This window comes from Aquarana catesbeiana, linkage group LG06 (genome assembly GCF_042186555.1).
Source record: "Aquarana catesbeiana isolate 2022-GZ linkage group LG06, ASM4218655v1, whole genome shotgun sequence".
Taxonomy (NCBI): Eukaryota; Metazoa; Chordata; class Amphibia; order Anura; family Ranidae; genus Aquarana; species Aquarana catesbeiana.
Window position 1 is genome coordinate 313597853 of NC_133329.1, and position 26109 is coordinate 313623961.

The 26109-nt window shown below is 43.5% G+C and overlaps 1 protein-coding gene across 1 annotated transcript; it reads left to right on the plus strand.

Moving 5' to 3' along the window:
* The first annotated feature begins 460 nt into the window (after positions 1–460).
* Positions 461–26109, plus strand: LOC141146894 (uncharacterized). The gene is made up of 3 exons (XM_073633673.1): positions 461–492; positions 933–1027; positions 21949–26109. The coding sequence occupies exon 3, from the start codon at positions 22135–22137 to the stop codon at positions 23962–23964; it is 1830 nt and encodes a 609-aa protein (XP_073489774.1). The 5' UTR covers positions 461–492; positions 933–1027; positions 21949–22134; the 3' UTR covers positions 23965–26109.

The window sequence follows — 26109 nt, forward strand, 5'->3', positions numbered from 1 at the left end:
CGCTATGGCCTTACTGGGAGGTTTTCAGCTGCTCGCACTTGCTGCGTGGGCACTGCATCCTCCTGGCCCTTTGAGATGCTGTGCACACCTTGACCCCGTGACGCCGCTCCACGCCGAGATCAGCGTTGTCGTGACGTCACGGGTTGGAAGACACTTATACTGCGGCTCCATTCCGCAGTCTTCACAGGCCAGCATAGGATCCGGATGGCTCTCTGACCAGCTCCATCTATAGTAAGTTTCTTTATCTTACCCTTGTGTAATCTGCCCACCGCACTCACTTGATCTGAGAGGCGGATGTGACAGTTTGGATACCATACCTATTTTATTTATTTCACTTCCTAGATCTTGACTCGGATTGTTAAATACTGAATACCTAACAGGCACATTGCCTGTACCCCAGTATACATTTATTGGCTCTTCCGGATCATTATCCATCTGCTGGTCAACAAACATAATATCCGGACCCTCTCTCATTTATATTACCTGGCACAGGTATATTTTGGTCTCATTTTTCATTTTCATCACCTGCATGAACCTTGGTCCTTTGGCCTGCCTTCGGCTCTACCTTTTGCTTTTGGCGCACTCTCTCATCTATTTTTGCCCCTTTAGTTGATTCACACACATTCATCCTGCCACACTCTCCCTTCATTCTTGCACTTTTTGTTTATTTATTCACTTTGTTCACCGTCACTACCCACTACCTACTACTTTCCTTCAGTGCCAATCACCATTTGCCCTTCTCACCTTTTTTTTTTCTTTCTTATCACATCATTTTCTTTGTCCCTCTAGTCTGGTCCCTTGGTATTGGATCCTTTTTGCACTCTTACGTGGTCTTTTCTGGTGTTCTGCTCACTCACTCTCATTGTTTGGATCATAGACGTACAATGTATTTGTTACACTTATATATACCCCTTCATTCTTCATTCATGCAGACGTTTGTCTCCTTGCGGCCTTATATGTGTCTTCCCCAGTCGCCGCGGGAGACCCCGCGGGGTCAGGCCTGAACTCTGTTTGCACCTCAGCATGGGTAAGCAGCCCCCTTACCTGTCTACAAATCTTTTCTACCCCCCCCCAAAAAAAAAACCCTCCCTCTCTTTTGCATGTTTTGGTATTGCTCCTTTCATCCCCCTTCTCTGTGTAAAAAATATATATATTTTAAAGTATTGTATTTTATTCACAGATACATTTCCAGATGAAGCAGGTTCCCTGCGAAACTAGTTGAAATTCCATGTCATCTGTGCATATTTTTATATAGTTTGTATTATATACCCCCTTTACTTTTTGTATAATAAAATTGTGTTTTATATACATGTTTATCATTTCTGCTGTTTACCCTCTTTTACGTGTACCGAGATAGTCCGCTTGCACTTCTCTCCTGGAGAGCTCCTATGCATTAAGGTGAAAAAACACCTGTCAGTGACCGTCCCCCGTTTTACTTACCTGAGCCCTGGAATTTCACCCGGTGGAGACGCGCTCTTCCTTTGCCCAGGGTTCTCGGCTCTTGATTGGATAGTGTAGCAATAACTCCTTTATGAGCTGCTGATTTTGATCGGTTCTCTCATATCTTCACCCCTCTTTAACTTGTTCAATCCCCTTGACACAATTGTAGTGCAGTGTTGTAGTGACATTAATAGCAATTATAGCTTCGCAATCTATATATATATGACACTTATATATATACCTCTACCTGGGTGCTTGTGGCTCCACCTGCAGGAGAAAAACAACACTGCACACAAACTTCTGTGATAACCAAAGTGACTTCTTTTACTGAAATGATATATATATATATAAAAGTTATTACAGTGACTACACTATCACACCAACAAAGTGTGACAGTACAGTAAATATTCACAACAGTCTTTGTACACATACACAGATATACATAGATATATCCTCACACAGAGCTTTCCTGAAAAGTCCCCTTAGGTGTGCGTCTCCAGGTAGGACCAGTGTTCAAAGTGAAATCGTCTTAACCCTGGACACTTTCCCACCTCCAGCACACTGTAGCAAGTGCAAAGACACAGGAATGTGAATATCCCACAATATAGATACTTGGGAGCTCCCCCTGCTTTAAACAGTAAAGTCACTATCCTTTATGACTAAATGCAGGGCCCTGCAATAGAAGAGATAGTCCTGTCGTCTTCAGTCTTCGGCTAGCTATAAATCAGTATTTGTAATCCACAAGAGAGTTCTTTTGAAGTATTGCGCAGTGCAAGGTGATGCACAAAAGTAATTATAATCAGGCAAATTGAGTGTTCTTACTTGAAGGAGACAGACATCTAGTATCAATCCCTGGATATTGAAGTCTGTGTAAATGTAATGTTTTCCAACTAAATTGTTTCGTGGGACTATCAGCCCCAGCAACACTCTGTAACAGCGGTAAATGTGTGTAGTGTTGAACAAACTTCTAGGCGTTAACCCTCTCACCGCACCGGATCCAGACAGATGGATGTCTCCATTTCAGCAATTCTCAGTCCATATGGAGCCACAACCACGCTATCACACTGTTCCGTTTACTAACGACCAGGAGTCCTCGGTTACCTCCTCCACGGGTCTCCGGAACGATCACTTCTGCTGCTCCAGCACACTGTGATCAATGGCAGGATCCTTGCTGCTATTCCGCTCCTTCACAAGGTAGGCCGCAACCCTGTGGGACACACACACCCACAGAGTTCTGCTGGCAGGCCACGCGTCCCCGGAACAAGAGACCTAAGATGGCCGCTCCCAGCCCTTTTATATCCTCCCCACAATGCAGTTCAGTTCTCCTCCATGAGCATTGTGGGTAGGTCATAGTTAATGTCCAGGAGTAAACAATCAATCACTTCCATGTCACTTCTCAAAATGATGAAAAATAAAAGTATTGTACCCTTATAGTTTGCCACTAGATGGTGCTATATCAACTTATTACCTTTACAACAACACATATGACTAGAAACAAAAGTTGTCAGCGCTACATACCCCCCCGCTTTAAATCTTTGGTCCCCAAAGATATGCAAGACCCTGTTTCTGCTACACATTTTGGCCTCTAGACGAGTGCACAGGACCGACAGAGGAGCCTCCCACCAATTCTCAGGTGTTGGGAAACTATTCTGTGTACCCACAACTGTCACCTTGGTATCAGATACAGATGTGTCAAGGGGTGAAACAGGGCTCTCCTTTTCCAGATTGACAGAGGTGGAACTAGGCTCATCAACATTCCTTTTACTGGTGACCTTAGCTACTTCAAAACACTCGCCCAGTGTATCATATGTTAGTCTTTTGGGTGGGCGAATGCTCCTCTTTCCTCTTTGATCTCTTGGTGTGTCCTCTATTTCTGGGCAAACACTGTTTTCTTCTATTACAGACCTTGGTTCCTCCAAGTCAGTGAGAGACGAACACTCTTCAGACCGTTCAGACAGTGGTACAAACTCTGGAGCTTCTGGCCTAAGGGCCTCACTATCTTCTCTGGTTGTCGGTAATGAAACACTCCTTTCAGCTTCGGGTGTATCAGACGACCACAACCAGCTGATGTCCATGTCTCTCTCCTCATTATCTTCAGTTGTTAAAGACCCAGACTGAGACCTAGTTACAGGCCGACGTGCAACATCTGATGTAGATGATAACTCCTCCTCCTTATCCTGACTGCATCAGTGAGGGGTAAAAGGTGATTCTGATGCCAAGTTTTAATTGGTCCAGCATTTCCTTCTGGTCTAATTTCAAATACTGGAAGCCCTGGAAGCTGTCTACATACAATGTATGGCTGTGACCTCCAGCGATTAGCCAGCTTGTGTTTCCCAGGAATACCCAAATTTCTTAATAGAACTTGGTCACCAGGTTGTAGATCTTAAATCCTTACTTTGAGGTCAAAATTCCTCTTATTTCGACTCCCTCTGTTGTTTGACATAGCCCGAGCCTTCTCATAAGCAATCTTCAGACTCTTCCGCAGCCTATTTGTATATCCTCGATGAGAGGTCTCTGAGGTGTGGTCCAGAGAAGTTCCGGAAGCCAGGTCAACTGGTAATCTAGCCTCTCGCCCAAACATCAACCAATAAGGTGAATATCCTGTGACGTCACTCTTGGTGCTATTATACGCATGTACCAAAGCAGTGATATGCTTACTCCAATTGGGCTTTTGCTCAGAGGTCAGTGTCCCCAACATATTAAGAAGTGTTCTATTAAACCTCTCCGGCTGAGGATCTACTTGTGGGTGATAAGGTGTAGTTCTAGACTTCTGAATTCCCAATAGATCCAACAATCTCCTGATGAGCGTACTCTCAAAGTCCCGCCCCTGATCTGAGTGAATCCTCTGTGGTAAGCCATAATGGACGAAAAACTTTTCCACTAGCGTCTTCGCCACTGTGACTGCTTTCTGATCTTTAGTGGAGAAGGCCTGAGCATACCTGGTAAAATGGTCGGTGACTACCAAGATATTTCCTTGTCCACTCAAGTCGGATTCTAAACACAGGAAATCTATCCAAACTAAATCCATGGGACCTTGGCTTGATAAATGACCCATTGGGGCAGCTGGTTGCGGCAAAGTCTTTCTCTGGATACACCTATGGCAGGAGTGACAGTAACTCTCCACTTCTTTCCTCATGTAAGGCCAATAGAATCTATCCCTTATCAGTTGAAGAGTTCTTTCTGACCCCAGATGGCCATGATAATCATGCAGGGCGATTAACACTTTCTTCCTGTGTTTCTCTGGCAGAAACAGTTGCCACTTCTCCTTTAGATCTTCAGAGGGGCCCCTTCGGTAGACCACCCCTTGTTGCAACTGCAACCAACTCCTCTCTTTATGCAACAACTGAGATTCCCTCCGAGCACTTTTTTAGAAGTAAATCGGGGTGCTGACTCTCCAAGTATCAAGCTACAGAGTGGGTCTTCCTGTTGATTTCTCCTAAGGTCTTTTCTTGATAACTTAGGTAGACCTTCTGCTGCAATCTGAGAGACATTACAGTAATACCTGGGCACCCCTGCTGTAGTCACTCTGACCTCTTCAGCTCTGGCTCCACCCTTCTCCTCTCGCTCTGCTTCTTCACAAAGGGCTCTTACCCCTTCGGGGGCAAGCTGAGTCCAATCCTCTTGGGAGCTCAGGGGACTGTGGGGTCTTCTCGACAGCGCATCTGCATCTCTGTTACCCGCTCCTGGTCTGTATTTCAGGCTGAAGGAAAATGCTGAAAGAGCAGCCAACCACCTATGGCCTGTGGCATCCAACTTTGCGGTGGTGAGCAAGTATATGAGGGGGTTGTTGTCTGTTTTGACCACAAATTCCGCACCATACAGGTAATCGCTCAACTTGTCCACCACGACCCACTTCAAGGCCAGAAACTCAAGTTTATGAGTGGGGTAGTTCTTCTCAGCAGGGGATAGACTTCGGCTCACATAGACAATGGGCCTTAATTGTCCATTATGATCTTGGTAGAGCACTCCACCGAGCCCATCTCGGCTGGCATCCACGTGCAGTTCATAGGGCTTGGTAGGATCCGCGTAAGCTAACACTGGAGCAGTAGTAAGGCTCCACTTCAACTGTCTGAATGTCTCCTCACATTGCGGAGTCCACTGATCCTGAATAGACTCCTTCTTCTTTCTAGGCCCTTCTTTCCGCCTCCCAGGTTTATCTGAATCCACATCAGCCTCTTCTTGATTCTTCAATAGTTCAGTGAGTGGTTGAGCTATCTTTGCAAACCCCTCCACAAACCTCTCATAGTAGGAGCAGAATCCCAGAAATGACCTGAGCTCAGTCAAATTCGTGGGCTTGGGCCAAGAGGTAACAGCTTCCAACTTTTCGGGGTCTGTTGCTATCCCTTCTTCAGACACAATGTGCCCCAAATAGTTCACCGAAGGTTGATAGAACTGACACTTCTCCATTGAAAGTTTCTAGCCCTCATCATGTAATCTCTTCAGGACCTTTTCCAGTCGCTCTTCATGCTCTTCAAGAGTTCGGCCAAATACTATGATATCATCTAAGTATACTAGGACCTCAATCAAGTTCATGTCGCCTACCATCTTTTCCATGAGCCGCTGAAAAATTGCCGGAGCCCCAGACAGACCTTGTGGCATCCGGTTAAATTCATAGAACCCCACGGGGGTGATGAAGGCTGTGTTTTCCCTATCTTCAGGACTCATGGGAATCTGGTAATAACCACTCTTTAAGTCTAATACACTGAACCACTTCGCCCCTGACAGGCTCTGTAAGGCATCTTCTATATGTGGGGTAGTGTATTGATCGGGAATGGTCTGTCGGTTCAGGGTCCTATAGTCGATACACAGCCGTAGCCACCCATTCTTTTTCCTCACTACCACTATCGGGGAGGCGTATGGACTCCTGTCCTGGACTCCCTGCTAATCCCAGTCCTTTTCAGCTCAGCCAGCTGTTCTCGGAGGTCCTCAAGATCTCCAAATGGGATCTTCCTGACCCTTTCTCGAAAAGGTTTGTCTTCCTCCAGCCGAATCTTGTGCTCAGCACTCTTGGCATACCCCATACTCAAACTCACTCCTTGAAAAAGCCTCTCTCCATCTCATGAGCTGGGTTTTGACCCTTTCCATCCAAACAGGCGTAAGGGAGGTGTTCTTCGGGTAGAAGTCTTCTATGGGAATCTCCCCCTCTGGTCCTCTTTTGACATCACATGGTGAGACCGGGGTCGCTTGATTTGCCTGTCCAAGCAGCATCCTTGCTGGTATCTTCACAGGCAAAGCTGTCATGTTTCAAACACTGACTAAGACTCTCCCTCTGCTTCTCTTAAGTGCCTTGGTTGATAACACTTTTGGGATTATCTCCAGACCGACATCTTCTTCTCGAGTTTCCATTTCCAAGACAATAAAAGGACCAGGTTTTCTCCAACTCAACTTGACAGAGGCCCTCAAGCATATCACTTCACCCCGGTCTAAACGGCAAATTTTTCCCACCCCTTCCAGTGGGGCCTTTTGTTCATGTACTATATCCTTGTACACTTGGGTTAGCATGGGGTGTACCTTCATGGCCGGGGCACTTTCCTTTCATACAAGCGGTGTCAGGAGTCTTCTGACCAGATCAGTATTTGTCCCGATGATAAGGGAACTTCTGTGAGCCCCAGGGGGCCGAGGACACACTACTGCCAAGGTGTCAAAAGTCTCCGACTTTCCAGCCACACTCGGGTCAAAGGTGAGTTTGATAGGGATATACCCTTCCTAAGGGAAGTTCTGGGTACCCAGGCCCCATATCTCTAATTCTTCCAACTTTTGCAGGGGCAGATGTTTGAGATGCTTTGCATAGAAATCTTTGTATAATAAAGTCACTTGGGCTCCGTTATCCAGCAGTGCTTTGGCATAGATTCCTTCCACCTGGATTGGGATGATTGGAGAGGGTCCTACTAGCTTGGGAGGGAATCCACCATGAGTGTTTGGCTTAATTTGCTTGCTAGTGCGCATCTTGTCTCCTTGTTTCCATGGGCGCTTACTCAACTTCGTTCCCTCTCTTACCCTCAGAACTTTGTGGGCCTGGGTTATGTTGGAGTTGGCGGCTGTTACAGGGCACCCAGTTGACTCCTTCACTGGGGCCCTTTGAAGTTTTCTGCCGGCTTTTGGCGTTGTACTGCTGCCCTTGGGCTTGGGCACACTTTTCCATAATGTCCAGTCCCTCCACAGTTGAAACAGAGCCCAGACTTCCTTCTAAGGGTGAAGTCTGACACCTTTTCATTTTTTTTTTAGTTCTTACGTCGGGTGGAATAGGGGATTTTGCGGTCAGCAGAGCCATCATCTCCATTAACTGTGCCACCTGAGTCTTAAGGAGCTCAATCTGAGGATCATCATCCATCACACTAACTGTCCTGACTTCTTCCCGTACAATCTGAATCAGGTCGAGATACTTCAATATGCCTCCGTCTTGACGAGTTCTTAACTGGAGCGTGATGGGGTCCAAAGGCTGGGCACCTCTTAAAACTTGTTTGGCTTGAATTTTATGCACCTCACGAGGATCTAGCCCCTTCTTCAACAAGATCTGGTGAATGACCTTGTCCAACCGTCTCATATATTTTGACAGTTTCTCCCCTGCTTCTTGATAGGTGTGTTCCAGTTGATAAATCAGAAACCTTTTCAGTACGTCTGAACATATCTTGCAGGATATCTAAGTAGTCTTGGGCTACACAGTTCTGCTTGCTGAGCTTCAAATTTCGGAAAGCCTCGGAAGCAGGCCCTCTCAAACCCTCAGTAATCCGCTGTTTTTTGTGCGTTTCAGGGATATCCCACTCATCCAAAGCTTGCGTGGCCTGTTCCAACCACTCTTCAAAGGTGTCTTCCTCTTTGGGTACAGTCCGTCTGCCCGAGAAAATGCCCAGTTTTCGATACCCAGTCCCTGAGTATGTTGGGTTTCCTTTTTGACATTGGGACACAAAGCTCCCCAGGGCTGTGAAGAGTTCTGGTTCAATTGCAGCCGGGACTGACAGTGATGGAACCTTGACTTCCGCTGATCCCATCTGTGGGAGGGTGGTAATATTCTCCCCTTGTTCCCCTGGGTGGGTCAGATAAAATTTGGTCTTATCAGCAAGTTCAACACTTGTACCCTTGAAATTTTCCAGAACTCCCTTCCTCCATTCTAATAATGCGTAAGTGCAGAATGTCTCATGATTGGGTCTGACGGCAACCACCTTAACTCTTTGTTCTGGGGACAGCATTTTTACCACTCGATTAATGTGTTCTTAAGGGGTTGTTTGGCTTCAGAGAGACAGTAATCCCGGACGAGCCCCCACATGTAGCAATAACTCTTTTAGGAGCTGCTGATTTTGATCTGGCCTGTTCTCTGATATCTTCACCCCTCTTTAACTTGTTCAATCCCCTTGACACAATTGTAGTGCAGTGTTGTAGTGACATTAATAGCAATTATAGCTTCACAATCTATATATATATATATATATATATATATGACACTTATATATATATACACCTCTACCTGGGTGCTTGTGGCTCCACCTGCAGGAGAAAAACAACACTGCACACAAACTTCTGTGATAACCAAAGTGACTTCTTTTACTGAAATGATATGTATATATAAAAGTTATTACAGTGACTACACTATCACACCAACGTAGTGTGACAGTACAGTAAATATTCACAACAGTCTTTGTACACATACACAGATATACATAGATATATCCTCACACACAGAGTTTTTCTGAAAAGTCCCCTTATGGGTGCGTCTCCAGGTGGGACCAGTGTTCAAAGTTAAATCGTCTTAACTCTGGACACTTTCCCACCTCCAGCACACTGTAGCAAGCGCAAAGACACAGGAATGTGAATATCCCACAATATAGATACTCGGGAGCTCCCCCTGCTTTAAACAGTAAAGTCACTATCCTTTATGACTAAATGCAGGGCCCTGCAATAGAAGAGATAGTCCTGTCTTCTTTAGTCTTCAGCTAGCTATAAATCAGTATTTGTAATCCACAAGAGAGTTCTTCTGAAGTATTGTATAGTGCAAGGTGATGCACAAAAGCAATTATAATCAGGCAAATTGATTGAGTGTTCTTACTTGAAGGAGACAGACATCTAGTATCAATCCCTGGATATTGAAGTCTGTGTAAATGTAATGTTTTCCAACTAAATTGTTCCGTGGGACTACCAGTCCCAGGAACACTCTGTAACAGCTCTAAATGTGTGTAGTGTTGAACAAACTTCTCGGGGCGTTAACCCTCTCACTGCACCGGATCCGAACAGATGGATGTCTCCGTTTCAGCAGTTCTCAGTCCGTATGGAGCCACAACCACGCTATCACGCTGTCCCGTTTACTAAAGACCAGGAGTCCTCAGTTACCTCCTCCACGGGTCTCCGGAAGGATCACTTCTGCTGCTCCAGCACACTGTGATCAGTGGCAGGATCCTTGCTGCTGTTTCGCTCCTTCACAAGGTAGGCCGCAACCCTGTGGGACACACACACCCACAGAGTTCTGCTGGCAGGCCACGCGTCCCCGGAACAAGAGACCTAAGATGGCCACTCCCAGCCCTTTTATATCCTCCCCACAATGCAGTTCAGTTCTCCTCTGGTCCATGAGCATTGTGGGTAGGTCATAGTTAATGTCCAGGAGTAAACAATCACTTCCATGTCACTTCTCAAAATGATGAAAAATAAAGTAATTGTACCCTTATAGTTTGCCACTAGATGGCACTATATCAACTTATTACCTTTACAACAACGCATATGACTAGAAACAAAAGCTGTCAGCGCTACAATAGATTGATAGCAGCGCAGCCATTGGCTCCCTCTGCTGTCAATCAAATCCAATGACGCAGGCGCCGGGGGTTTGGGGCGGAGTTCGGCATTCGTGTCTATGGATGCAAATGCTGGACTTGGGAGCACGCCCGCAAGGTAACCCCCCCGGGAGAGCGCTTCTCCTAGGGGGTTACCTGATGCGGGGAGGAGCCGCAAGAGCTGCCGAGGGACCCCAGAAGAGGATGTTCCGGGCTGCATAGTGGAGGTAAGTATCATATGTTTGTTATTTAAAAAAAAAAAATAGCCTTTACAATCACTTTAAAATCTGGCCTGTTGAGGGGTCCTGAGGACAGGAGTTGAGAACCACTGGTCTAGCAGGAGCAAAGTTGCAGCGGTGAGTCTACAGCAAGAGCTCTGCAAGTCTACAGTAAAAACTCTGCAAGTCTATAGCAAGAGCCCCGCAAGTCTATAGCAACAGCTCTGCAAGTCTATAGCAAGCGCCCCGCAAGTCTACAACAATGAGTTATGCAAGTCAGTTTTTATAGGGTCTATTCACTAGAAAGTGAAGTAAGAGAATTGCAAAATGTAAGCCAAAGTGGCTGAAGTAGAAAAAAAATCTCCCATTCAAATATTTCTAGTTCAGCTTTTTTGGCCTAAATTTCCCTGAAAATTTACCTCAATTCATTGAATAGTGCATTAAAGCGTTTATTACCTTAAAACAATAAAAATAAAATCCTGTTCCCTTAAAGCATGTTATACAGCACAGTGCTTGTGCTATGTCATTTGGCCCCCTGTATCAGCTGAAATACCTGGCCGATCCTGACTGGTTCTGCCCCTCCCCCCTGTAAACGGCCCACGGTATATCATGGCTGCTGAGCCCTGACACCATGGTCAGTTTACATGCCTCCATCATCCGCAGCTCTCCTGTCTCTCCTCTGTCCTCCCTGCCTGTCTGCTCTGTCAAGTGCTCTCTGCCCACCCCCTTCCCTGCTGTTGAAATAACATTAAAAAAAAGTATAGAATCCTGTGTGTTTGCTAATGCTGTGTGCTCCCATCTCTGTGAATTATAAAATAAAATGCAGTAAATACCGTATTTCAGTGCGCCACTCGGAGCTCACGTGACCAGCCAGCTCTCTCCTCCTCTCCCGAATGACGTCAGCGGGGAAATCTTGGCCCCGCCTGCTAAATATCAGGAACCATGAATCAGACCGAGACAGAAGTCTAGCTAAATCACACTTGTTTTATAATAATAATAATAAGGTAAAAAGAGTAAGCGTAGTCAAAACAAGCCAGAGTTCAGTAACCGGATCGGGTAGTCAGCCAAGCAAATGTCAGAGAGCCAGAGATAAACGTAGTAGTACAGCAAGCAGGATCAGGTGCCAGAAGGAACGTCAGCCAAGCAAGTCTTCAACAGGAACACAGGAGAAAAGTCTCTGTGATGTTGACAAAGGTGAAGGCAGAGATCAAGTGAGCTGGACGACTTTAAGTAGGCAGGACTAACGAGCAGAATCAAAAACAGCTGGGTAGCTGTGGAGAGAAATGGGAGCTGGCAATTAGCCGACAGCTGAGCCCAGCCCTGACACTACAGCTGTCAGACGGGGAGAGGAGAGAGTGGGATGGTCACGTCAGCGCCAAACAGCGTCAAACAGCGCCCTGAAATACGGTATATACTGCTTTTTTTTAATCACAGAGATAGAAGCACACAGCTTTACCAAACACACAGGATTCTATAAAGTTAAATGAGTGGGTTAACAATCACTTTAAGACAAAACCGATCTAAATAAAATCATTTATTAAAACGGTAGCACCCTCTAGTGTCCTAGAAGTGTAAATAGTTTTTTGTTTTTCTGTTGTGTAGATAAATTTAGGCTTGGCAGGCAGCCAGGCCTGTATGTTTTTAATCTGGGTCAGGGTGAGTGACAGGCTGGATGACTCAGCAGGCAGCATCTCTGGTACCTCCACCTACTTATGGAACTTTTGAAAAACTCCCAGAAGAATGGGAGGAAGGTTAGGAGAAGCTGCTTGGAGTATTTATGAGAGCCCTGACCAATCCCCAACAGGATGGGTTGGCAGGGGCAGGCCACCACATAAATACTCAGCCCAGCAGGGGCAGCAGAGTTCAGGTGGAAGCTGGAGATGGAGTGCTGAGGAGGCTGCCGGCGGACCCATGAGGGTACTCCCCTAGTCTGGGGGGGGGGGTGACCTCGGGTTTTGGCCTCTAGTACTGGAGGGACCCTCTACAACACATGGAGGAATCCTTCCTGGATGCGTGGGAGAAAGTGTGAGCACAGCAGAAACCAGTGAGCACTTTGTCTACACTTGTCTAGCACACCAAAGTGGCCCACGGTCTCTGCCTGTAATGGGCTTTTGCTACATCTGTCAGATCCCATCCAAACAGTGTTCTAGCTGGATCTGTGGTTTTTGTTCTGCAAGCAAGTTTGTGCAGGAGGCAGAAGAGGAGTGTGTGTAGAAATTGTACATAGAGACTGTATATAGTTAGGTGTACCTGAAGAAGTTATTCAAGTCAAGTGGGCATCCCATAATACCCCTATCCCCATCCAAGTTTATTCCCCTCAATAAAATGAAAAACAAAGAACTGGACTGTTTCCTGGCTCAAGTGTGCTGTGAAAAATGTGCTGTGCCTGGCTGTGCAGGGTGGGGTATCCCTTTCTACTTCCTTAGGGGGTGTGCTACAAAATATTTTAACCACTTGACGAATGCCTCACGCACATTTACGTTGGCAGAATGGCACGGGCAGGCAAAGCAACGTATATATACGTTGCTTTGAACCTGCCCCCTAGCGGGGCCTGACCCTGCCCTCGGGACCCGCGGACTCGATGTCAGCCGGTGTCCCGTGATGGGGTCTCAGAACGGCAAAACAGGGGGATGCCTTAAACAAGGCATCTCCCTGTTCTGCCTAGTGACACAACACTGATCGTCTGCTCCCTCTCATCGGGTGCAGCGATCAGTGACGTGTCACAGTAAGCCACGCCCCCTAACAGTTAGAATCACTCCCTAGGACACACTTAACCCCTTCCTCTAGTGGTTAACCCCTTCACTACCAGTGTCATTTACACAGTAATCAATGCATTTTTATAGCATCGATCGCTGTATAAATGACAATGGTCCCAAAATAGTGTCAAAAATGTCCGATGTGTCCGCCATAATGTCGCAGTCACGATAAAAAAAAAAATTGCAGATCGTCGCCATAACTAGTAAAAAAAAAATTAATAATAAAAATGCAATAAAACTGCCCCCTATTTTGTAGACGCTATAACTTTTGCGCAAACTAATCAATATACGCTTATTGCGATTTTTTTACCAAAAATATGTAGAAGAATATGTATACGCCTAAACTGAGAAAAAATTAGCTTTTTTTAAAAAAATTGGGGATATTTATTATAGCAAAAAGTACAAAATATTGCTTTTTTTGTTTTTTTAATTGTCTATTTTTGTTTATAGCGCAAAAAATAAAAACCGCAGAGGTGATCAAATACCATCAAAAGAAAGCTCTATTTGTGGGAAAAAAGGACGTCAATTTTGTTTGGGAGCCACGTCGCAACGCAGTGCTGAATCGCAAAAGTGGCCCGGTCATTTGGCAGCCAAATGGTCCGGGGCTGAAGTGGTTAATAAAATCAATACATAACACTGTATTACATCTTTCAAACAGTTTTGTTTTTTTGATTAGGTTGAACATTTAACAAAACATGAAAAACAAAACATTTATAAAAATATGAATACGAACATTTACAAAAACAATAAAAATATATAATTGTTATCTGTCCTATGGGCTTGGATCTGGAACTGGAACTGGCCTGTTAAAATAAGAACAAAATAAAATTATTAAAATTTTACATACAGTAGCACCAAAATAAACTATTTTAATCTATAGCCAAAACCAAAAACAAAATTGTAGAAAATGGGCTTTTAAATGGTAGTCCTCATGGTTAAGTTGTATAAAACATATATATACACCAATCATTATCATAAAGATAAAAAAAAGTCTATATATATATATATCTATATATATATATCTATATATATATATATAGATATATATATATAGATATATATATATATATTCATAAAAAAGAAACAAACAAAAGGGGCAACTAAAGCCCAAATATATGTAGAGAGCATATCGCACATATATCGAATATGGTATCACATGACTTGTACGGGATCTGCCAACGTGTTTTGTTGTCATTACCGCTTCAAGGCTTAATCCTCTATATGTGATTCACAAAACATCTATGTACAAACAAGACATAATTAATCATTTCATTATTAACATACAATTGAACACACACATTTTATATACCGTATTTATCGGCGTATAACACGCGCCGGCGTATAACACGTACCCCAATTTAAGAGGGAAGTTTCAGGAAAAATAACTTTTTTTTTAAATAAACCACTTTGAAGCAAAATAATTGTCAGTGAGCATCAATGCAGCCTGATCTGTGCCCATCTGCAGCCTAATCAGTGCCCATCTGCAGCCTTGTTCCTCACTGCAGCCTGATTAGTGCCCATCTGCAGCATTGCTCCTCACTGCAGCTTGATCAGTGCCCACCTGCAGCATTGCCCTTACTGCAGCTTTATCAGTGCCCACCTGCAGCATTGCTCCTCACTGCAGCTTTATCAGTGCCCACCTGCATCATTGCTCCTCACTGTAGCTTGATCAGTGCCCACCTGCAGCATTGCTCCTCACTGCAGCCTGATCAGTGTCCATCTGCAGCCTTGCTGAAATATAGGCTGACCGAGGGGAAGGAGGGGACGAGCGCTGCCGAAATAGAGCCTGATCTCCTGTGTACTTAGCTCGTCGTCACGCCCAGTCTGGCCCCTTGGCCCAGATCCTATGATGGACATAACGCCGGTCCAATGCCGGGATGTCAATGCTAGGAGATGTCCAGGGGACGGGACTGAGTGTGACTGCAAGCCGAGTACACAGGAGATCCGCCTCTATTTCGGCAGCGCTCGTCCCCTCCTACCTCTCAGTGACAGCCTATATCGGCGTATAACACGCAAACACGATATACCTCCTATTTTAAGGGGGAAAAGATGCGTGTTATACGCCGATAAATACGGTATATATATATATATATATATATATATATATATATATATATATATATATTAATATAAACAAAGGGACACGTTTTCCAATGCAAATATATTTACTGAATCTTCAAATCATCAAAGTCGTCATGTACATCAATTGCAGCTACTGTATACAGTTGCGAGCATCCCTGCTCTTCCTCAAGCTGTATGACTTTGTGTGAAAATTCTGTGACTGATTCCCTCTTTTGTTCAAAAACTCTAGTACAAGTGGGTGTTACCCCACAGGTGTGTCCCATGCTTCCAAAATGAAAGCCCCTGGGAGAAAAACATTAACCCCATATCAGTTCCAATTTGTTTCCTACCTAGGCAAACAGATGCCTGCACAAGCCAAATAGATTGAGAAAGAGATAAAACAAATTTTTCAACTCATAGTATCACAATCAAAACATCAATAATTCCATATAAACATATTTTCATTCATCATCTAGATAAAAATATCTTAAATGAAAAAAATCGCATACATAGGATAGGATTTTTATCCTTCTGATCAATTCCCACTTATTCCCACGTGTGAAGATGCGACTGTCTGAAAATAGAAAATGTAAAAAAGTCGCTAACTGGATCATCATAAAAATAGATGCGACTATCTGAAAATAGAAAATGTAAAAAAGTCGCTAACTGGATCGTCATAAAAATAGGTACAAATCATAGTCCCTATTCATCCCATCTGGATAGAGGGATCGTAACCTGTTGATCCACCAAACCTCTCGCTCTCGCTTAAGTCTCAATATTCTGTCACCCCCTCTTCTGTCTCGGGGAACCTCCTCAAGCACCATAAATCTTAAATCTGAATCCTGATGCCCTTTCTCCAAAAAAATGTCTTGATACTGGCAGCCCTGGTTGTTTCAATCTAATGGTGCTGCGATGCTGTGCGATTCGGTCTTTAATCTTTTGGGTTGTTTCACCAACATACAACAATTTGCATGGGCAGGTCAGAATATAGATCACATAGGAGGATTGGCATGTAAAAAATCCTTTAATCGCAACCTTATCTCCATTTTCAGGATGGACATACTGGTCACCTTTAAGTAAAAGCTTACATTGAATGCAACTCAAGCAGGGAAATCACACTTTCCTTTACTTACCCAGAAATGTCATTTTAGATATGTTTTCCCTTGGTCTATACTCTGATCTCACCAATGCATCTCGCAGCATTTTATTCCTTCTAAAGGCTTTAAATGGTGTTTGTTGAAAGACCTCAAGATCTGTGGATAGGAGCGTTTTAAAAGGGGTCAATGTTTCTTGATGACTCTAAAAACCTGCACGCTGTAACTGTGAAATTGCATCAAAAACGGTAATCGTCTCGTCTGTGGTCTATGTCTCACTGGGGCTGTACCCATCTCCTCCTGCTCTATCTTTTTTACTTCTTGTGAAATAATGTAATTGGGATATCCTCGTTCCTGAAACTTACAACACGTTTCTTTCATTCTTAAATTCCTCACGGTTTCATTACTAACTATTCTCCTGACCCGCAAAAGTTGGCTTCTTACAAATCGCTACTTGCCTTTGATGTGATGCTGAACGATTTTTCTCATGAGATCCAATTCAAAATCAACATTGGGGGGAAATCGGTTCCGTTTTTGGATACCAGGATTTACACTGATAACAATCGGATGGAATCCGATTTGTATATCAAGCCGACTGATAGGAATCAGCTACTATTGTTTGACAGCTTTCATCCCCCCATGTCTTCCGTTCCATTGTAAGAAGCCAACTTTGGCGGGTCAGGAGAATAGTTAGTAATTAAACCGTGAGGAATTTAAGAATGAAAGAAATGTGTTCTAAGTTTCAGGAACGAGGATATCCCAATTACATAATTTCACAAGAAGTAAAAAAGATAGAGCAGGAGGAGATAGGTACAGCTCCAGTGAGACATAGACCACAGACGAGACGATTACCGTTTTTGATGCAATTTCACAGTTACAGCGTGCAGGTTTTTAGAGTCATCAAGAAACATTGGCCCCTTTTAAAACGCTCCTATCCACAGATTGAGGTCTTTCAACAAACACCATTTAAAGCCTTTAAAAGGAATAAATCGCTGCGAGACGCATTGGTGAGATCAGAATATAGACCAAGGGAAAACATATCTAAAATTACATTTCTGGGTAAGAAAAGGAAAGGGTGCTTTCCCTGCTTGAGTTGCATTCAATGTAAGCTTTTACTTAAAGGTGACCAGTATGTCCATCCTGAAAATGGAGATAAGGTTGCGATTAAAGGATTTTTTACATGCCAATCCTCCCATGTGATCTATATTCTGACCTGCCCATGCAAACTGTTGTATGTTGGTGAAACAACCCAAAAGATTAAAGACTGAATCGCACAGCATCGCAGCACCATTAGATTGAAACAACCAGGGCTGCCAGTATCAAGACATTTTTTGGAGAAAGGGCATCAGGATTCAGATTTAAGATTTATGGTGCTTGAGAAGGTTCCCCGAGACAGAAGAGGGGGTGACAGAATATTGAGACTTAAGCAACGAGAGGTTTGGTAGATCAACAGGTTACGATCCCTCTATCCAGATGGGATGAATAGGGACTATGATTTGTACCTATTTTTATGACGATCCAGTTAGCGACTTTTTTACATTTTCTATTTTCAGACAGTCGCATCTTCACACGTGGGAATAAGTGGGAATTGATCAGAAGGATGAAAATCCTATGAAGTCCTGATTGGAATTTGTGGACTACATGTCTATTGCACCTGTATGCGATTTTTTTCATTTAAGATATTTTTATCTAGATGATGAATGAAAATATGTTTATATGGAATCATTGATGTTTTGATTGTGATACTATGAGTTGAAAAATTTGTTTTATCTCTTTCTCAATCTATTTGGCTTGTGCAGGCATCTGTTTGCCTAGGTAGGAAACAAATTGGAACTGATATGGGGTTAATGTTTTTCTCCCAGGGTCTTTCATTTTGGAAGCATGGGACACACCTGTGGGGTAACACCCACTTGTACTAGAGTTTTTGAACAAAAGAGGGAATCGGTCATAGAATTTTCACACAAAGCCATACAGCCTGAGGAAGAGCAGGAATGCTCGCAACTGTATACAGTAGCTGCAATTGATGTACATGACGACTTTGATGATTTGAAGATTCAGTAAATATATTTGCATTGGAAAATGTGTCCCTTCGTTTATGTTAATGGATATCAGTGGAGAACAGGGAGTCCACCTTGACACCACTCCAGTCTACTGCCCCGTACACACGGTCGGACTTTGTTCGGACATTCCGACAACAAAATCCTAGGATTTTTTCCGACGGATGTTGGCTCAAACTTGTCTTGCATACACACGGTCACAAGTTGTCGGAAAATCCGATCGTTCTAAACACGGTGACGTAAAACACGTACGTCGGGACTATAAACAGGGCAGTGGCCAATAGCTTTCATCTCTTTATTTATTCTGAGCATGCGTGGCACTTTGTCCGTCGGATTTGTGTAGACACAATCGGAATTTCCGACAACGGATTCTGTTGTCGGAAAATTTTATCGAATGCTCTCAAACTTTGTGTGTCAGAAAATCCGATGGAAAATGTGTGATGGAGCCTACACACGGTCGGAATTTCCGACAACAAGGTCCTATCACACATTTTTCGTCGGAAAATCCGACCATGTGTACGGGGCATTACAGCAAGGACAAAGAAAAGGCAGTAACCCACCCAAAGTTTGAATATATATATATATATATATATATATATATATATATATATACACACAGTTGGGCAAAAAAGTATTTAGTCAGCCACCAATTGTGCAAGTTCTCCCAATTAAAAAGATGAGAATTGCAAATAAATTCTTTCAAAAATCAGACAATGTGATTGTGTGGATTTGTTTCCACATTTTGTCTCTCATAAATGAGGTATACCTATGATGACAATTACAGGCCTCTCTCATCTTTTTAAGTGGGAGAACTTGCACAATTGGTGGCTGACTAAATACTTTTTTTGCCCGACTGTGTATATATATATATATATATATATATATATATATATATATATATATATATATATATACACATACATACACACACACACAATTGTCCTCATGCAAGAAAGAAAAAAAAAACACAACACCCGTCCGACCATCCAACACACACAAAAAAAAAACCCCGCCCAACCATCCAGCCCACATATGAAAGATCACACCACAAAAGCATACCTATATAGTTGAATGTGTTCAGGCTAAGGGGAGAACAAGAAAGGAAAAGCCACTTCACCTCACTGATATGGAGCATATATTAGACTTGGTCACCGTATATGGTGTAGATTATAATAAAGAGCACACCTAATGGGAATAAATCAAGAAAGTGTATCAGTGATGAACCAGAGTTTCCATTTCACTAGCCATATAGCTGTGTTACCAACAACACTTGAGATGGTAAAAAAAACCTGAATACTGCTGCACTAACCTGCAAAGAGGGGTAGCAAAAGCACATTGGTTCAAACTCTAATAGATGAAAAATGAGCTGGGAGTTGTTTTGCTTGCGTCTATCTAGCAAGGTTACTCTGTGGTATAAGCAAGGAAGCTGAGATTTCTGCAATGTGTAAATGTGCTTTACTATACAAAGATGCTGTACATACAAAAACTATTACAATATTAGGAATACAATACAAGACTGACAGATATCTATAACAAGCAAAATGCCTAGCAAACTGAACAGCCTATGGTCTATAATAGTACAAATACACTTAAAGGTTACTTATCTTCTGTTACTGTACTGTTGTCATTGGCAACGATTCTTCTAGAGCATCAGGCAAGTTTCTTCTATCATGAGTGGCATCACATGTTACAGCATGATGGTGTGTGTGTGCAAAAGAAAATGTATGCCAGACCTCTCATTGCTAAGCATAGGAAACGGCAACATGATAGAGAGGATATGGCAGATGGGGAGGTGCATTATCGATGCTGAGATGCAGAGATGTTGAATTTGAAGAAGTACGGGAGTTTACACAAACTGAACTCCATGAGCTGGCAAAACAATACAAACAAACAAAGGTCTGGGGAGCCCCTATTGACCTGGCTCCTATGCTTATGGGATAAAGGGGTGGACAGTGTTGTTTTGTCAGATAAGGAAGCAGTGACTATGGGAGTGTTAACCAATGATTCATAATTGCATCAGGCAATGCGAAAAGCCAGAGAGTTTAGCGTCAATTTTTCACTGTTAGACCTCGTGAGAGATGGAATAGTCCGAGTATACGCTAGTACTACTGACCTGGAAAATACCTACTCATGGAGAGCCATAGGAGAGGGTATTTCCAGGTTACGTGAGATGGGTTGTATAACCGGATAATATACGTTTCCAGAATGGATGGGTCCAGATATGGAACCCTTTACATCTGCTCTGTGCTCTAAGTCTGCGCCATTTAATCTCAGGGCTCCATTATTAGCCTTGTTGGGAGGCCTGGGATTAAACAGCAAGATTCATGAAGCCACAACCCTTTTAAGCCAGTTGGGGGAGCTAGAGGAGACTAAAACAAAACCTGTCAGGGCAGTAGATAAGGTCAAGGCCAGACAGGAAGAATACGAGCAGAAAAGAATAGAGAAGAAAGGGAATGGGGTAGAGAAGACAGGAGGTGAAGAGAAAACCAGGCTAGTTATTTCTAGGAAAGAAATGTGGGTGGACCTATTAAAGGCAGGAGTACCTAAAGATGAGATAGATGGGATTTCTACTGCAGAAATGCTGTAGAGGTGCAAACATTTAGTAGGGAAAGCTGTCAGGGTTAGAAACACTACTCCTAGTGAAGATAACATCAGCCTAGACTTAGAGGAAACAGAACAGACCCCTCCTGTTAGCCCCAAACCAATTCCCAAAACTGAACATGAACCCAAACCCAAATCCCTTTATCCTGGGGAGAGAATCAGAAAAGGGGATTGGGAGGTTCCTTATCCTTTATGAAGGGAAGGTGAGTCTCCTGTAATAGCCGTGAGGGCAGTGACAGCAGGAGACCGACGCCCATATGCACCTGTCACTGTATGGTGGGGGAAGTCATCTTCTCCTACACATGTAATGGCTTTAGTTGATAGCGGAGCCAAAGTTACACTTTTGCAAGGAAATCCTTCCCATCACAAAGGAGAATTGATTTATGTAGAAGGTTTGGGAGGGCAAACTAGACCAGCAGTTAGGATACGGGTGAAATTGGCTATTGGCAAGGGATCAGGATTTATGACAAATGTTTTGGTATCAGAGTTACCCAAAAATATTCTTGGGATGGATGTACTTCAAGGTCAGTCAATTCAGACTGAAAGAGGTACATTCACATTCGGGTATCCTGATAAAGCGTATCTGGTTAGGGCGGTAAAGGCTGTGGTCAGAGGTCATGCGAAATGGACCCCTGTCTACATTCCTCCACCAGAGAAGCCAGTCTGTCTCAAGCAGTACAGATTTCCTGGAGGCCACAAAGAAATTGGGGAGACTATTCAAGAACTGTTGAGAGTAGGGATCCTTAGACCTGCTGTAAGTCCTTTCTCGTCTCGGGTGTTCCCAGTAAAAACACCTGATGGGACATATAGAATGACTGTGGATTACAGAGGTCTAAACAAAGTGGCACCTCCATTGAAGTCAGCTGTACCAGATATGATCTCAATTGTTGTCAAAATTGCTAAAAATGCAGGAGAATATCATGCTGTGATAGACCTGGCTAATGCTTTCTTTTTGATTTTAATAGACCCAGAGTGTCAAGACCAGTTTGCTATGGTGTCGGACGGCCATCAGTACACTGTCAGTACACTGTCAGTACACTGTCCTTCCGCAAGGCTATTTTCATTCTCCAACAATTTGTCATGGACTGATTGCCCGAGATTTAAGTACCCTGAATTTGAAAGTCGCTGTGTTTCATTACATTGATGACATCATGATCTCTGGGACAAAAGAAGATGTAACTGAAGCACTGCACCCGCTGTTAGAGCACTTGGAGAACAGAGGGTGGGCTATCAACAGAGACAAAGTCCAAGGACCTGCCACAGAAGTGAAATTCCTGGGAATGATGTGGACTGGGCCGCAGAGGAAAATTCCAGAGACAGTTGTGCAAACTATCCAGGCGCTGTCGCCCCCTACTACCAAAAAGGAGGCACAGAAGTTCATTGGAGTTGTGGGGTTCTGGAGATCGTTCATGCCACATCTTGGACTGATTCTGAGGCCTATATATAATGTCACCAGAAAAAAGACTGAGTTCTCATGGGGTTCAGAGCAGCGGACTGCATTCCTGGCTGCTAAAGAAGCTATTTTGCAGCATCAGGGATTAGGACCCGTGAGACAAGGAGTACCATTTCAGCTGGATGTAGTGGAGCAGAATGGTACCATATCTTGGAGTCTGTGGCAGCCAAATGAAAAGAAAGGACTGAGAGCAATACCCATTGGATTTTGGTCCAAACAACTGACAGGGGCACAGAAGAGATACACGCCCCTAGAGAAGTACCCGTTTGGGGCCTACACAGCACTTCAACATGTAGAGACTATTACAGGAAAGGACACAGTCACCATCCATACTGCATTGCCAATAGCAGGATGGGTGAGAGATAATGGACTGACCACTAGGGCAGCTGTAGCCCAGAACCAGACACTGATGAAATGGAAGTGGTACCTTCAAGAAAGAGGGGGTATTGCAGCTGGGGATGTTAGAGACATTTCAAAACAGTTGGCAGGGTTTGTTATTTTTACCAGCACCCGGCCAGAAGAAGAAATTCCTGTGCTGCAGTCATCCCCCATTCAAGAGGCTCCACCATTTGAGTTTCTGTCAGAAGACATGAAGGAGTCAGCGTGGTTCACTGATGGTTCAGCCATAGTCACCTCGTCTGGACGTAAATGGACAGCAACAGCCTACAACCCAAGTACAGACACAGTCCTGCAGGAGACCGGAATTGGAGGGTCCAGTCAGTATGCAGAGTTGAAAGCTGTGGTGATGATTCTTCAGGAGGATCCTTATTCCCATGTCACTATCTACACTGACAGCTGGGCGGTTTTTGAAGGACTGACAACTTGGATGCCCACGTGGAAGTCCAATGAATGGATGATTCATGGAAAGGTGGTGTGGGGAGGCAAGGAAGTCTGGGACTACATGTGGAAGGAAGCTCACTCCCGCACTATAAAAGTGGGGCATGTTGATGCACATGTGCCCCTAGTCCCAGACTTTGAGAACTATAACAGAGTTGCAGATGAAATCGCCAAAGTGAAGGCAGTTGTGCCAATTGATCCTGTGTTGATGAACTTGGCCAACTGGGCCAACAAGCAATCTGGACATTTGGGGCAGAAAGCAACGTATGAATGGGCACAGCAGAGAGGATTGCCTATATCCATGGACATGATAAAGACTGTAATAGGGAACTGTACAGTGTGTGGAGAAGTGCGACAATGGCCATTGCAAAAGTACTCCACCGGGTCGATTAAGAGGGGTGAGAGGCCTGCAGAGATCTGGCAGATTTACTTCATCAGTCCCCTGCCCCGGGGAAACAATAGACTGAGATATTGTTGCACTGCAGTGGACACCTATTCAGGACTTATGCTTGTTCATCCATGGAAACGTGCAGATCAAGCCACAACGTTTCAACTGCTCCAGAAACGTGTCGTTGCTTATGGTTGTCCCAAACAAGTCCAAAGTGATAACGGCTCACACTTCACCGGATCAACAGTACAGCAGTATACTGGTTGTGCCACATCCCATACCATCCAGAGGCAGCTGGTTTGATTGAAAGATACAATGTGCTATTGAAGGACCAGATACGCAAACTTACACCCACACATACACTAAGGGGGTGGGATCGGGTCCTCACACAGGCAGTCATGTTGTTAAATTCTAGGCCAATAGCCAAAAGCACACCATATGAGAGGATGATAGGGGCTGGGGCACAGATTCCACAGCTGGAGTGCAGAGTTCAGTATTTATGTAAGGTTCCTGAAAGAACAGGGCTTAACAGATACCATGTTACTGCTTCCCATGACATAGAAACCAAGAGTGATGTATCCGAAGCTGAAGCCTATCTAGGAATGAGAGGGAATCTGTCAGGAAGGTTTGAAGTTACATTTGCATTGACAGATGAGCTTCAAGACAGTGGCTGGGACTCTGACTGGTTAGTGGATACTTCTCAGCAAGAGTGGAAAGTGAGGCTACATAACAGCAAATCTTCCAAAATAAACAGCAGTGATCTTCTGGGAAATATCAGTATATTTCCTCTCCTCCCTATTGATGTTCTTTGGGAGAGTCAGAAGTGGGTACAGGTAGGGGGCAAAGTGTTAGTCAGATATCCAGGCAAGAAGCCATTTAGAGGAGAGATTGTAGCTGAAGGGCTTGGATCTACTATTTATGTATTATTAGAAGGAACAGATAATCCGCTTTGTTTTCCACTCCACAGGCTGTCTCCGATTTGATCCATAGGACATGATGGAAAGAATGACAGAAGATCGCGAGAGTTGTGGAGAGCAAGGCCTTTGATGTATTACAATCCTGGACTTGTTTCTAAAGAACTTTAGAATGGACTTTCTAATGAACTTTTAAGTTAAAGACCTTCTCAATGACAGAAATGGGAGGTGTTGCATTCAAGGAAAATTAATGTTTAGAATGAGTTTAGTAATGAAGAGATTTTCTGTGTGTAGGCTGAGAGAAAAATCAAGGGCGGAATGTGTTGCGTTTGATATCAAATATAATTTTTCTATAAGACTCATAGCATTCTGGTGTCACAGAGACAGACTTTCTCAAACAAATGCTGGATACAATGGGTATTGTTGTATTGTTACAGTTTTCAACAGGCTATTGTCTCTATAGCTACAGTACACAAGAAAGAGATTTAGTTGTTTGAGGTTTTCAAACTGAAAGAATGACTGTTAGATTACTGTCAGGTGTTGGCTAGATTAGACAATGGGTACGTAGATACAGTTTTCAACAGTCCATTGTCTACACAGCTACAGCAAACAGGTATGTTTTCTGTTGTTTGGTAACTATGGTAAACAGCCTGGCACATAAAAGGGGGATTCAGGCATAAGCTAGGGACACACACCATCATGCTATAACATCTGACGCCACTCATGATAGAAGAAACTTGCCTGATGCTCCAGGAGAATCATTGCCAATGGAAATCACGAACATACAGTAACAGAAGATAAGTAACCTTTAAGCGTATTTGTACTATTATAGACCATAGGCTGTTCAGTTTGCTAGGCATTTTTCTTGTTATAGATATCTGTCAGTCTTGTATTGTATTCCTAATATTGTAATAGTTTTTGTATGTACAGCATCTTTGTATAGTAAAGCACATTTACACACTGCAGAAATCTCAGCTTCCTTTCTTATACCACAGAGGAACCTTGCTAGATAGACGCAAGCAAAACAGGAGTGCACGTTTAGATGCAACATCAATCTGAATTGATGCTCCTGCAAACTATATCCAAGAGGATAAAAGGTAAATATCCCCTCACCCCAAAAACAGGAAGTGTTTAACCACTTCAGCCCCGGAGGATTTGGCAGCTCAATGACCGGAGGACTTTTTACAATTTGGCACTGTGCTGCTTTAACTGGTAATAATAATTGCGTGGTCATGCAATGTTGTATCCAAACGAAATTTGCATCCTTTTTTCCCACAAATAGAGCTTTCTTTTGATGGTATTTGATTGCCTCTGCGATTTTTATTTTTTGCAATATATAAACGGAAAAAAAAACGAAATTTTGAAAAAAAAAATTATATTTTCTACTTTTTGTTATTAAAAAAATGTAATAAACTCAATTTTAGTCATACATTTAGGCCAAAATGTATTCAGCCACATGTCTTTGGTAAAAAAAATGTCAATAATCATATATTTATTGGTTTGCGCAAAAGTTATAGCATCTACAAACTAGGGT